The sequence below is a fragment of the Oryzias melastigma genome, linkage group LG14 (genome assembly GCF_002922805.2).
Source record: "Oryzias melastigma strain HK-1 linkage group LG14, ASM292280v2, whole genome shotgun sequence".
Classification (NCBI taxonomy): domain Eukaryota; kingdom Metazoa; phylum Chordata; class Actinopteri; order Beloniformes; family Adrianichthyidae; genus Oryzias; species Oryzias melastigma.
In genome coordinates, this window is record NC_050525.1 from 5,346,144 (window position 1) to 5,361,101 (window position 14,958).

At 44.3% G+C, this 14,958-nt stretch overlaps 1 protein-coding gene across 3 annotated transcripts in view; it reads left to right on the forward strand.

The window, feature by feature from the left end:
* The window catches only part of usp25 (ubiquitin specific peptidase 25), a 36,538-nt gene extending 23,750 nt beyond the window's left edge, over positions 1 to 12,788 (forward strand). For 2 of the 3 annotated variants that reach the window (XM_036215206.1, XM_036215205.1), the window contains exons 18-26: positions 223 to 362; positions 2,830 to 3,006; positions 3,361 to 3,456; positions 4,540 to 4,718; positions 7,774 to 7,852; positions 7,935 to 8,014; positions 9,124 to 9,247; positions 11,562 to 11,754; positions 12,002 to 12,788. In XM_036215206.1, coding sequence (XP_036071099.1) covers positions 223 to 362; positions 2,830 to 3,006; positions 3,361 to 3,456; positions 4,540 to 4,718; positions 7,774 to 7,852; positions 7,935 to 8,014; positions 9,124 to 9,247; positions 11,562 to 11,754; positions 12,002 to 12,174 — 1,241 coding nt within the window. In that variant the 3' untranslated portion in view covers positions 12,175 to 12,788. The remainder of the gene's footprint in view (positions 1 to 222; positions 363 to 2,829; positions 3,007 to 3,360; positions 3,457 to 4,539; positions 4,719 to 7,773; positions 7,853 to 7,934; positions 8,015 to 9,123; positions 9,248 to 11,561; positions 11,755 to 12,001) is intronic. The other variant, XM_024260615.2, reaches the window with a different exon arrangement.
* The last annotated feature ends 2,170 nt before the right edge of the window (positions 12,789 to 14,958 follow it).

Below are 14,958 nucleotides of genomic sequence, written 5' to 3' on the forward strand. Positions count from 1 at the left end.
AGTTGTGCACAAAATATTAATTTGTACACAACTTTGTGCTTATGAATATATTTCTTTTTGAAAGAAATCCAAGCCCATATGTTACTGTGTGATTTATTGTGGTTGTCTGTTTTAAAAACTTAGTCTGGGTATCAGTAATACTCTTTGGAATTCTGATAACATTAGCTTCAGGATACAGAAAGCCTCCTGCGCTTGTCAAACCACTTCTTTGCCCCCCCGCAGCCCCCCAGCAGGACCCAGAGTACATGGAGCAACCGTCTCCAACAAACGACTCCAAGCACCTGCAGGAGGACACTGAGAGGGCCATCTCCAGGGCTGCTGCGGAGCAGGAGGAGAGGGGCCCTGAAGCCCTGTTAAATGCTGTATGTAACCCACCCTCTTACCCCTCACTCATCATCACTCACTTTACCCCCCATGCTCACTGTCTCAGCAGCGTTCAGATTTACACGAACACTACACAGTAATCCTGACTAAAGAGGAGAAAGACAGAGTTTTCCTGCAGCAACCATACTGATCCACAGTTCCTTCAAGGCAGCACAGTGTTTACTCCACAGCCAGATGAGCTCCAAAACATCAGAACTCACGGTACCACAACCCAAACGAGAGAAGAAGTCTGTCTGAGCTGGCAGCCGAAGCAGAAACGCTTTCACCTCTGCAGTTTCTTCATCACAGATCCACTTAACTACAGCTGAGACTGAATGTCTTCATTGCAGCTCATCGTTCTTTGCCCCGCTTCCTTCGCTGTCCTCTTCCTGCATCGTCAAATGAAATCAGCGAGCTCAACTCTTCATAAAATCTACAGATTTATCTCCTTCTTCTTTTCCTCCAACATCTTGTTGTGTTAGAAGAGACGTTTTGATCTGCAGCTAAAGGGATTTTTGTCGTTTAAGCAGAAAGTTCTTTAACTCCAGAGATGTCACCAGCAACACCTGAAGCCTCTTTGACATACAGGAACGTGAATCAGCTGATTCTAACGCAGAAAGAATGCAGCTTTTCATATCGGCTTTGCACAGATACTGTAAATTGATGCATAACGACGCAAAGCCACTTTTCTCTGCAACAGGATCTTCAGGAATCACTTTAATTTGTAAACAACAAAAAAGTTACGTTAGTTAAAAGAATACTCCAGTGTTTTAAGAGTTAAACCATTGATTGTATTTAGAGAGCTGGACTGAGTGACCCCTCCCCCTTGTCGTTCCAAACAGGAAGTACCTGCTGGTTCCAAGAAGACAAAATCCCATCAGCTTGAGTAGAGAAATAAACATCTGTTACTCAGTCATTCTATTTGTCAGAATAAACATTCTTCATCTGAAACATTTTTTAACATCTTCTTGATAATACAACTTTTAAAATATTTTTTTTCTTTGTTGAAAGTTGTTCAAGCTACAAACTGACCAATCAGATGACTCAGTACAAGCATGTGGGGCCTGCTGCCCCCCACCTGGACTGTTTGAAGCTGTATTCAGACTGGACACATTTGGTCTAGTTGAAGTGACGTTACCGGAGACGCTACGGCTAAAGGACACGTCGGTAGAATCCACGTGGATCACGTTAAAAGTTGTTTTATTGAGCATGAATTCATCCGATCTCATTTTAATGAGTCTCCGTGTCTCTTCGTTGTGATGTTATGACATTGTTTTTAAGAGAATTCTGTTGAAACTGCAATAGAGCTTTAAGATGACGTCACGGCAGCAGCCCGCACGCGTGCCGCGCCTTTCTAACAAGTAAACAGTTGGACTAATTATTTCCTTTTGGCTAACATGACAATCTAATGCTCTACATTTGTCCGCGCCTCACCGATCGCCTTATTTCTAATGTGTTTACATCATGTAACTGTTGGGTTCAGTTGTTCTGCTCTCGGTTCGTTTCATATTCAGACTGAGGAAACTGAAGTTCAGTCCGATTGGAAACGATGAGACAGCAACTCATTAAAATGTGGTCTGATGAATTTGAGCTCATTAAAACAACTTTTAACGGGATCCACATTGCTTTCCACTCTTTTCCGACAATCTACATGTCACAAACACTTATTAGGGTACCTGCAGTCATGCAGTATTCCTCCACTGTGTTGAAGCAGCAGTAAAAAGTGTTGAGCCTGGCCTTCATACAGATACTCAAAATCCATCAGCAAATAAAAAGTTTGAATAAGTGAACAGTCCTGGCAAACTGCAGTACCTCCATCTTTCTCTTTATGCTTTGACCCGCCCCCACAGCTGCTGGCCAATGACTGAGGAGATCATTAATCACGTGGTTCTGTTTACAAAGTTTGGTCAGAAACAGAAATCTCTGGTAGACGTCAGTCTGAATATAAACCGAATGCAATCTTCAGGACTCGATCCGAACCAGCAGATATTCCCAGTCTGAATCCACCCTGATTGACAGATTCTCCAGAGTCCGCTTTCAGTGGAAGGGGTGGGACTTCCAACAAGCTCACTCCTGTTTGGCAACATTAGTTGCCATAGAAACGTTGACTCAGACCAACCTCGGACCAATCCCTGTCGTCTGGCTCCAAATGGCGATGTCCGTATTGCTGGAAAATGATGACTGAATTGACTTCATTGTTCTGGAGCCAGAAGTAAATCATTTTCTATGGGTGACATCACACCCGCTCAGTCCAGTTCTCTGATACAGTCAATGAGTTAAACAGATGAGATAAATGGGGAGTTCTGGTGGGGGGTTCTGGTGGGGGCGGTCCAAACTGACTCGGACAGCAGCAGAAACTTGGTCGGTCTGAGCAGACGTGGAGACGACCTTCAGCCCCTCCCTGTGTGTTCTGGTTCTGGTCCTTCCAGTCACGCTGCTGTTTCCTCTGTCGCCCTTTCTCCACAGTCGCTCCCCCCTCCCTCTTCCCTTCAGCCAGAGACCCAGACGAGCGCCCCCCGCAGCCCTCCCTGTGAGCAGCAGCTTACAGAGGGGGAGTCCCCCGGCCAGCGCACAGTAGAGGTGGCCATTCCCAACGTGGGGACTTTTGTCATTGAGTCAGAGGAGGGGGGGTACGATGATCAGGTAGCTCAGTGGAGCGGGTGTGCTGCTGTGTGCTGAGCTAGTGGCAGTTTGACCATGATCACAGACACTAACCCCCCCAACCCTCCCGCCTTTGGTTGCTGCCTTTCTGCAGAACTCGTGTGTAAAAAGCTTCTCTGCATCTGGAGGGGGGTGACCTTTGACAGAGCCCTGGTGTGTTGGGGGCTCTGAAGCATGGAGCTGCATCTCTATTTGACCATGATGGAGTCGTTGCTGTGTACAGACCCCCCCCCCGCTCTAACAGTGCATGGACGGCTGGTGTCTGCATGCTCTAACAGCACACAGCACTGTGAGGACCTGTTGTTGTGTTTAACACGGCTCCTTCTTCCTGGTTAGACTATGATGACCCCCAACATGCAGGGCATCATTATGGCCATTGGCAAATCCAGCAGCATTTATGAAAAGAGCGGGCCTGAGGCAGCTTTCTTCAAGGTACTGCCCCCCCATTCCACTGTTGTTGTGTTTGTTCATGTCTCTTGAAAATAAATAAACGTAATCTCTCAACATCATCCTTATCCTCCGTGTATTAACCAGATATACAGTCTAAACCTCCATCATGTAGCGATGAGGCTAAATCTCCACACCCAATGGGAGCGTCTAGTTTATGAGCACATTTCTGGACCAAAAACGTTAAATGCAGCGTTACGTCAGGCTTGTTCAATTTGTTGATAAATGTTGGGCTTTTCTCTTAAAAGTGAAACTTGTATGTGTATTTTTTTTTCTTTTTTATGCGTTTTTTGGCTCCTGCGACTTATACTCCAGAAAATACGGTAATCCTCTAAAAACCTGCGATCTCAGTACCAGCCCCTCCCATTCGCCAGGCCTACTAAAGGTAGATATATGGTATGTGCATCCATCTTTGAAAAAGTTTGGATGTTTTTTGTTTTCGTGGGAGAAACAAAGACACGCTTCCAACTCTTGGGTGACGTCATGAAACACGCAGCGGCAGGCGGAGATCAAGTCATTTTACTTCCATATAGGAAAAAACTCAAGAGAATAACCAATATTTCATAAATAATTTGTTTTTTAGTGTTCCAAAGGTAATAATAAAATATATGGATTTAGTTTACTCTGAGAGGCTGAATAAAGTCATGGTATAGCCCCTTTAAAGCTTCTGGTGTACTTTTAAAATAAAATGTTATTTTACATGTCCACTTTCGCCATGGACGAGGAAAGTTTAATTTAATGCTTGAAAAGGGGTGGGAAGAAGCAAACTGATATAATCCCATCTTTACTTTATTTATGACACAAAACATGTATTTTACAATAACTCAGTGAGGAAGGAGAGGTAAGCCCCAAGTGTTGGATGTTGATGACACCGAGGTGGCCGGACAAACCACTCCTCTGGGAGCTACAGGGGGGGACTGGAGACAGAGACGATGTAAACTAACTGAGATGGAGTCCTCACGCAGTAGAGATCCACCACAAACACACCAGTGTAAATCCAGCATTAGTCCTTCCAGAGTCTGCTTCACCTCCCAGTTTGAAACCTTCCTCTGTTTTTGTCTCCAACAGGCCATAAAGTTGGAATATGCGCGACTTGTGAGGTTTGCCCAAGAAGCCACGACTCCTGAGAATGACTACCGACTACAGCACATCATCGTCTACTTCATCCAGAATCAGGCCCCCAAGAAAATCCTGGAGAGGACTCTGCTCACACAGTTTGCTGACAGGAACTTGGCTTTTGATGAGAGGTGAGTCACGAGTTTCACCAGCACTAACGGAGAACGGTAATATCACTGATGGTGCTTCTCCTGAAATCCTGCTACACTCCCTTTGCTTTACTGTGGTGTTTTTATTGGTTTCTTTTTCATTAAACGATTCAATGGGAGTTGTAATTCATGTACATTGATCCTTTGCTGCATCACAGTTCACCTTTGTCAATACTGGTGTTTTCAGTGCAATTGTGTCTGTTCTTTTTTTATTAGCAGCGCTCTGATTGGCTGTAGACCTTGTCAATCAATCTCCTTAGTGCCATGTCTTCCTGCACAGCTCTCCATATCCTCATGAATCAGCCACAATGATCTCATCTTTTTTTATTCTGTAATGCTGGACTTATTTTTCTATGAAGATTTGAACTTTGAGAGAAAAGAGTGAAAATGTTCATGTCTGTCTGAGAAAATCAAATCAAACTTTATTTGTATAGCACCTTTCCAAAAAATCAATTTCACTCAAAGTGCTTACATAAAACATAATCAAATTTTAAAAACAAAGAACAAGAGATTGCTCAAGGAAGACCCCCACCACCACCATACACACACAAGTTGATATATTGCCACATCATACTAGGGTAGAAAAATAAATACATACTAAAATGATGGAAAGTAGAAATCTGGTTTTGTACTAAAGTGAGGAAAGAGTATTGAGGAAAGGGTAGAAAGTGTGTAGTGAGGAGTTCCTGCGTAACACATGGGTCATCCTAATTCTCAGATTTCACCCATCGCAGGTTATTTTTAGAATGTAACCCATGATTAACAAGGTAACACTACGGCAGCATCATATCCGGATGATCAGAATACCAGCAGAAGAAACACAACTGGACGATTGTAGAACAAAACAGCAGGAACACACACAAACCAACTAGGGCTGTCACGATTAGTCGACTAATTGACGACTAATCAACTATTAAAATAGTCGACGTCTAATTTAATAGTTGATAGGTCATTACTTTATATTATATGGAGTCAAAGTGTTGGAAAGTTGAAAGTTATAATTTAGCTAATATTTTAGCTACATGCTAGCTATTTTTGGCTACTTTAGGCTTCAGTGTCAGCAAGGATGCGCAGACATCCCTCTTCCTGGTCACTTCCTCCAGCTCCTCAGGGAACCCCGAGGTGTTCTCAGGCTAGTGAAGAGACATAGTCTCTCCAGGCTGTCCCTGGTCTTCCCCAGGGCCTCCGCCCAGTGAGACATGCCAGGAACACCTCTCCAGGGAGATTTCCAGGAGGCACTTTGAGTGACATTGTTTTTTGAAAAAAGTGCAATACAAATAAAGTTTGATTTGAATATATCCTGACCAAATACCAGAGCCCTCACCTGGCTCCTCTCGATATGGAGGAGTGGCTCTGCTCTGAGCTCTCTCTGGGTAAGAGAGCTTCTCTCCCCATCTATAAAGGAGTGCTCAGCTGCCCTGTGGAGGACGCTCAGAAGTTTGTCATCAGCTGATTTTGATCTTCAGCTAGGTTAGCTGTAGCATCTTAGCTAAAGGATTAATATTACCAATGTTTACCCTCAGAAGCCCACATCCATTAGAGAGAACCATTGGCTGTTCAGAGACCTGGACCAAGTGAGCGGGCGATTTTCCAGCTGCAACCAAATAAAGTCACTTCGGTTGCCATTTGTAATGGTCCTAAAACCCTAAAGACGGTCCGAGTCACTGTTTCTATGACAGCCACTCGGGCCAATCAGGAGTCAGCTTGTTGAGCCTCCACTAAAAGCAGGCTCAGAAGAATCTGGCTTTGTTTAAATTTCCTCCCCACCAATAACTACTAAAAAACTATATAGTGCTGGACTATCTATTGCCTTGGATTTTAAAGGTAATTTTTACACAATGCTCACTACTTTTCTTTCGTTTTTCTAAAGCCCGGATGTGACGTGACCAATATCATGAAGTGAAAATTGAATAAAAACGAACATTTTACGACGTTTATTTATGACTCCACTGTGTTCTGATGGTGAAAATGTGGACAGTTTATTCAAATATTATATTTAAACACGTTTTTTTGTTCAAAATTGTTCGACCGCAATGCATTGTGGTCTATACCCGCTAATCTAGTGATTGATACACTAGTTTTTCGCAAATTTCCAGTGCACTCCATTTTGGAATTAGTAGATTCGGTCAGCACTACAAATGGTGAACGCGCTATATAGTGAGTGGGGGGGAATTCGGACACAACCTCTGTCAAGGGATTTGAGGGTTGGACACGAGACCACATGCTTTTATTGAGGAATCTGATTGGTCAGCTTAAAATTTACATAACTTGCACTACCGAATATAAATGGTTTAGCAAGAATGTTTATTCTGACCAATAGAATGACTGAGTAACAGCTGTTTATTTCTCTCTAGAAGTCAAAGGGATTTTGGCTTCTTGGAATCAGCAGGTACTTCCTGTTTGGAACACTAGGGGGAGGAGTCGCTCAATCCAGTACTCTATATACAATCAATGGGAATAACACATTTTTGAAGAAAGTCACCTTAACTGAAACTTGTTAGCACACGTTTGCATTGCAAACTCCATTGTTGCTGTTTTGAATACTTGGTCTGTTTTACCTGCAGTTCAAGTCTGGTTTTACATAGTTTCAGCAGCCGATGCTTTCTCCACATTAGTGTTGTCCAGTGATGGTCCTCCCTGACCTGATGCTTGGTTGATGACCAGCAGAGGGAAGCAGAGTCTTCACGGCAGCAACTCCTCTTTTTACTGTCCACTCAAGCTCATTTTTGACAATTTATAGAATTAGAAATAAAGAAAAGATAAATGAGTGATAAGTTTTAAATGTTGTTTCCTTAACTCTTTGCTTCATAGAATATTGTCTGTTGGAACCTCTCCGATCATTGACCTGGTGTTGATTAATGAAAAGTTGATTTCTCCCTTCTCTATTTTGAGCCAGATAATTAGATTTGTGTGTGCAAATGTCCTGGATAAGAGCCTCCAGAGGAGTGTTTTAGATCTCCTTCATATCTGCCCAAAGAGGTCATGTCGAGGTCTTGATCACCTGCGAAGCACCTAAAGCTATCCTCCTTCCTGTCAGGTGCAAGAGCATCATGAACGTGGCGCGTGCTAAACTGGACCTGATCAAACCTGAGGAGGTCAACATGGATGAATACGAGGTGAGAAATGCAAGAGTCTGGATTAACCTGAAGCTTCACTTCGCTGCATTCTTCTCTGGAATTGTGGCTTTTCCTTCGACAGACGTGGCATCAGGACTACAGGAACTTCCGGGAAACGACCACCTTCATGGTGACCGGTTTGGAGCTCTTTCAGCAGGCTAAGTAAGGAAAGCTGCACACCAGACGGAAGTCTGTTTAGCGCTTTAACACAAAATCTTCAACTTTCAACCGTTAAGATGATCATCATAATTCCAGTAGATGTTGAAGGCGAAAAGCGGCTCAAATTGTGTTAACAATTTAAAAAAGTAAAGAAAATAAACGCTGAAGTTCTTTATTGAACACACTAAAGCTACAAAACTTTAAAACTGTAACTTTTTGACATAATTATGAGCTTGATATACAGCATGTCTGCGACAATGCTGGTGTGAATGCTGTAATGTAAATTTGGCCACTAAAGTGCTGATAGCTGAATATGCTGAAATAGATAGCTGAAAACACGGAAGCTGATAATCAGCTTACGTTAGTCAAGCAGGTAGCATGTAGATGAAATATTAGCTAAACTCTAAACAGCCTAAAAAAACAAAAAAGGCTAAATTAGCCAAAACAGCTAGCATTTAGATGAAATATGAGCGAAGCTCCAAAACAGCTTAAAAAACTTTTTTTAAAAGGCTAAATTAATCAAAACAGCTAGCATGTAGCTGAAATATTAGCTAAACTCTAAAATAGCCTAAAAAACCTTAGTAGATGGCAAAATAGTCCAAAAAGCTAACAGAATGACAATTTTAAAACTTTAAAACTGTAACTTTTAAACATAATTATGAATAATAAAAAGGCAGGAATATTATTCTAGAATAAATCAACTTAAACCTTAAATAACTTTCAATATTTTACTCTCCATAAAAATATTTTTGTCAAAATTATACAAGTTAGAAATAAGTGCAAGATAACATCGGACCATTAATAACAATAAAATAAAATAATCTGGTTCCGGATGTAATTACCCGGGGGGCCGGATCCGGCCCCCGGGCCTTGACTTTGGCACCTGTTAAAGGGTTACATAGGACAAGAGTTCAACTTCTGCTCAAAGAAACTAAAAATGCTGAAGCTGAAATGCTACATCTCCCCAGCAGGGGGCAGTGTCCTGCAGTCTGTGTGTCAGAGCGAAGGGTTCATCGAGTTCTTGTTCTGCGAAATGGTTTATTCCCTGGAGTTCTCCGACTTTCTTTCACAGTTTTATCTGAACGTAATATCTGTTTATGCTCTTCTTGCAGTTATGTGGAGGCCCTGATGTATCTGGTTTACTCGTACCAGTACAACAAGGAGCTCTTGTTGAAAGGCCTGTACCGGGGGCACGACCAGGAGCTGCTGGGGTATTACCGTAGAGAGTGTTTGCTGGTGAGTCGCTGCTGCCAGCTTGAGTTCTGAGGGTTCTCTGAAGAGCATCTGAGAAAACTGAAGGATTTCATCTGACCTGATGCATGATCCCCTCTTACAAAGCGGGCTAAGCGGTTCGGTTATTGGTTCTTTCTGGGGGTGGGGGGCTGATCCGTCTCACTCTGGCCTCGCTGCTCCTCTCCCAGCTGCACTCAGTAACCTCCCAGCAGCGATGCGCTCCTCATGTGAGGGTGGGGAGGAGGGAGGAGGTCCAGCCAGCGTGTCCTCGGCTGACAGCTGCTCACCTTCAGCCCACTTTGACTGAAAACATCTCCGAGCGCACCCGGTTCACGCTCAGAACGTCCAGAGCCAAAACACACTGCTCCTGTGAGAGGAGGTCAGCGGGTTCGTTACCGCGGAGTCAGAGGAAAAGCCCAGACACGGTCGACTCCGATTACTACCGTAAACTCACCGTTTTATTCTGGTCATGTCTGAGTTCACAAGCTGGACGAGTCTGAAGACCGTAAACGGACTCCTCACGCAGAGGGGCGGGGCCACATCACAGAACAGAACCAAACCCGGACCAGAAGGAAGTCAGGATCATACTGATGTTCCAACAAATGATCTAGACCAGGGGTGTTGAACTCCACCGGACAAGGGGCCAAAACCCAAAACACACCTCAGGTCACGGGCCAAACAAGATAAACATTTATTGAATGCTTTAAAACTACATTTTTAAAACTTTTTAACATAACTTAATAAAAACAGGTAGGAATATTATTCCAGAATAAATCAACTTAAACCTTGAATAACTTTCAATATTTTACAAGTTAAAAATAAACGCAATATAACATCAGGCCATTAATAACAGTAAAATAAAATGATCTGGAGGGCCGGATATGATTAACCGGAGGGCCGGATCTGGCCCCCGGGCCTTGACTTTGACACATGTGCTCTAGAGTTTCTAAAGCGTGTTTTGATTTGATCGATATAACATCAACAGCACAGCTGCTCGTGAGCTCAGAGCATCTTCTGACTCAAGATCTTCTGACTAAAATGAGGTTTTCAGGTGACAAACAAAGAAAAGCTTTTTACAGTGACGGTCCAGCAGTGACATACAGACCCAGATGTCTGCTTCTCCCTGATGATGAAACAAACGTCTCATTTCAGAGGGCGTGGCTTGATGTTATCTTGTTTAAAAGTTGTCTGATGTGAAAGCTGCTTCATTAAGGAAGCAGTGAACTTCAGACGAAGCCGTTTGAGTGTCCGGTTCATTCCTCTGAACGAGTGTCAGGAGTAGGGTTCAGCACTGAAGTTCGGTTCTAAGTAGAACCATTATGATTGACCTGATTCTACTGAAACTGAAAGAAGCTGCTGCGAGCGGTGCCACATTTCAGCGCTTAGTTTGAGGGAAGTCAGTTTGTCTCAGGACATGTCAATTACTTCTACTCTGCTCAGTACTTTAAATTATTTTGCCTTTCCTGTGATAGTGGGCGGGCTCATAAAGAGCGAGCACAAGCAGAGCTCGAATCTCTGGCTGCATTTCACAGCAGATCACTGAAGTTTGACAGTCGCATCAGCCAATCAGGAACTCAGCTTTGGGCACGTGATGTGTTCAGTGACCCCATTAGCACGTAAAATACTAATCTAATAGGAGCGTTTTGTCCTGTCACAGCACGGCGGTTCTCTGGCTGCAACCAGACTTCAACACGCCGGCAGACAGACAGCCGCTGCGGGGGGCGGGGCAGCCTGCTCGGGTCTCCTGGACTGAGATGTTTTACTTATTTTCTTCGAGACAATAATAACAAAAATGGTTGCCTGTTTTTTCCCCTCCCTCTTGGGTCAATGTGGGACAGCCTTTAAACTCCGTCACAGAGACACAGAAACACCGTGGAAGCGGTTGGGGAGTTCTGATTAAATATGAACAGCGAGCACGTGAAAAAAACGACGACAACCAAAACATGGATTTTTGATGCAGAGGTCTTAACCAGGAATATATAGGCATTATTTTGTATTACTGAAGTACCGAAATTGGACAGGAACCGGAACCAAAGAACCAATGTGGCACTGGAACCGAACAGAACCCAGTCGAGGCCCAACCCCAGTCCGGACAGGACGCCCTTCTTCAGTTTGGGTCACTGAAACAGGTTTTTGTTGGTTCCTTCTGCAGTACAGAAGGTGATCATGGAAGAAAGATCTTCATCTTTGAACAGAATTAGCTGCTGATGACATGTTGGTTCTGATCCTGTCATGATAGGAGGAGCCTGAAGTCCGAATGGTTCTGGTCCACTGTCAGTATAACTGGGTTTCATGCAGATCTCTCCTCCTCCCACAGAAACTAAACGAACAGGCAGCCTCCATGTTCGAGTTGGGAGAGGAACCGGACGTGACGACGGGTCTGGGCGTCATGAACGAGCTGGTGGTGCCCTGCATCCCCCTGCTGCTGGCCCACGACGCCGAGAGGGACCTGCTCGCCGTGGAGGACATGAGGAACCGCTGGTGCTCCTACCTGGGCCAGGAGATGGAAGGTGAGTCCGCCATGCTGGGAATGTCTCTGTGCCCCCCCTCACCCTCTCCAGGCCAGGCCTCGGGTCAGAACCATTTCTGTGGCCCCCTCTTTTATCAGTGAGGCCCGCTCACAGACTTCCTGTTCAGGAAGAGCTGAAGGTTATCGACTCGCTGCGGAACAACCGCTCGTGAAATCGCTCTGCAAATGTTTACCTTGTGATGTGCAGATCTGCCGCCGGCGTTGACTCTGTCGTCTCCCGCCAACAGCTAACCTCCAGGAAAAGCTGACCGACTTCCTGCCCAAGTTACTGGACTGCTCCACGGAGATCAAAAGCTTCCACGAGTCGCCCAGGCTGCCCAGCTTCTCCGCTCTGGAGCTGTGCGAGCGCTTCAGACGCGTCATGGCGGCCCTCGGCAGGGTGCCCCCCCACGGAAGATGAGCTCAGTTGAAGACCCCGCCCAACCCATGGACCTCTAAGCCACGCCTTCCTCATCTGCTCAAGGGTCACTTACTTCTATAGCCGCTGTTCATCTGTTACTTCTTTGCTGCTACGTTTTTATCCTCATAATATTATTTTAGTTTTATTTGAAGCAGAACACAATGGAGGAAGGAAGGGGGGGGCTGGACTTTGGGGGGGAAGAAGTGAACAGAGGAATTCTGGGTAAAACGGTTGCAGTTCAAACAGGTTCAGCTCCGACTCTGCAGCACAAAGTTTGAAGTTTTTCATAGTTATTCTCGTTGTTGCTGTTGGAGTCAAAGCTTTCTCTGCCGCGCTCATTTCGCCTCCTGCAGCCGCCATCCGTGTTTGAAGAGGATCACCGCGCTCCGCCGCCACCGTTTGGTACAGTATTACCATGATTTATTTTATTTTTCTAAAGAAGAGAGGAGGAGGAATGTGCGGCAGAAGCTTCCAGGATCTGGATGGAGCCGCACGCCTCTGTGGACTGAAGAGGGGATGTTTCAGTGCTGTGCTGGACGGCCGCGCACTTCCTGTGGCTTGTTAATAAATCAAAAGAATAAAATTTTATTCATGGCTCTTTTAGGCCAATTAAATCGTTGTAATTCTCTTTTTTGGTCATATGTAAAGGAAAGCAGAAAAACATGTTGCAGTTCCTTAATTGACCACTGGAGGCTGGTGTCAGGAGGAAGTTGTTTCATCATTTCAGGATTTATTTTTCGTACTTTAGTGGAATTTTGATTTTGATGTTGCGTTATGCTTCATCACGGGTGTAAATGCTGGTGCCACCCATTATATTATATACAGAGAAAAAATAAGTCAAAGTGGGATGGGCATATTTACTAGTCAAACAAGCTGATTTATTACAAAAAATAAAGCAACAAATCTAAAAAGTCACTGACTTTTAGGACTAGTTGGTAATTGTTTTTCTAAAGCCTGCCTCCATTGGTCTTTTGCGGTACTTCAACAACTGATACTTCCTGGTTTGCTACTTGGGATGCGGATGGGTGGAGTCGAGCAAACCTTTGCTTCATCATTCCCCATCAGGAGCATGCTGGGAAGAGAAAGCTCTAGTCAACGAGTCTGTCCCACTCATAGATAGTATATATTACTGGACATATCAAGGTGCCCGTCCCTATGAGACCACCTGTAATGGCTGCCCATGGACTCCCACCTTGTCGTGGTTACGGGGCCCAACAAAAAAGAAGTACTGCAGCTGCCTGGAATATGTTAAAATACGTATTTATTTTAATTGTCAAGGATTAACACCTAAAGAAATGTAAGAATAATAACCTAATGACCGGGACGCAAACCCTCCAATGACGGGCGTTACCCGCAGGACCATTATTTAATATGGTTCTGTCAGCATGGTAGATGTTTTGACAGGCATCTCCAGTGTTTAAGGTTTAAAGGTTTTTGTTGTTTAAGGAGATCAGAAAAGGAAAAGAAAGGGAAAAAAACGACATTGCCAGTTAAATTATTCTTTTCCAACGAGAGTACAGTATTAGGAGGCGGGGGTGAATTTCCAAGCAAATGAATGTAGATAAAACAGACAAACCTTTGCTTTGAGTTTGTTTTTTCCTCTTCTTCCTTTCTTCTTTGACCTTAAAGCTGTCTCTAAGGGCTTGTTTGGAGGCGCAGTACCAGTCAGAATGACTGATTATGTCAAACTTTTGAGCTGTTTTAGTTATTACATTTTTTGACATTTTTACACTAAAATGAGTGGTGTGTTAAACTGTAACAGTCCACTGGCCCTCCAGGTTGGGGTTTTGGCACAGCGCTAACCACCCAGTCCTATAAAAACTAAGATGGTTATGGAAACCGCAACGAAATCTATGATTTTGCTGCTGTTTCCAACAAACCATAGATTTTGTTGCAGCACTAAGCGCTTCAAGGTGTAGAAGGCAGTAAGTAAATAACATTTCAAAGTGTTGACGTCACCCATAGGAAATGCCTTACCTCCATCTCTCACGACATCAGGCCAGAGCCTTCACCGTCACTTCCTGATACCGCCATTTTGCAACCCGTCAATAGCGACTGGTCCCTGTACGTCTGAGTCACGTTTTCAGAGGAACTACTGTCACCAATCATAAGTGAACTTGTCCCAGCTTGTTGGAACTCCAGAACCATTCCACTGAAAGCAGGTCGGGGGGGATCTGTCAATCAAATGTTGGAGGCGGAGCCAGCGGGAGCCACATGCTTTTATTGAGGCATCTGATTGGTCAGTTTATAACTTGAATAACTTGGAATAAAGACAAAATATTGTTAAAACTTAGGATTAGAAAGAACGTGTTAAGAAGAATGTATGACTGAGAAATAAAGTATTACTTTGACCTTTTAGCAACCCACGGCTACTTCCTGTTAGGAACACGAGACGGGAGGGGTTGCTCAGTCCATTGTTTCTACTGTCTATGGTCCCACTTCAGGTTTTTATTTTGCTGTTTATGTGACCTCAGCAACTATCCAGCCAGGTCACTTGATCCTAATGTCTGTGGAGAAAAGTGGCTTCTTTCTTTCTCATAAGTGGTTTAGATTAAAGGGTAACCAAACACTCCGCCCACAGCCGAAATGTGAAAATCCAGTCAGAAGGGAGGGGCTGGAGAACAGGACTGTTATTAGGTGTTTTTGAGATCCCCCAGCGCCTCGCCTGCACCGTCGGCGAGACCAAGCTGCTGCAGGAGGGGGCGGCGAAAGGCGCCTGAGATGAAGGCGAACGGCGAGACTGTACAAGATCAAGGAGTTGGGGGTTGTCCTAAACATTCGATT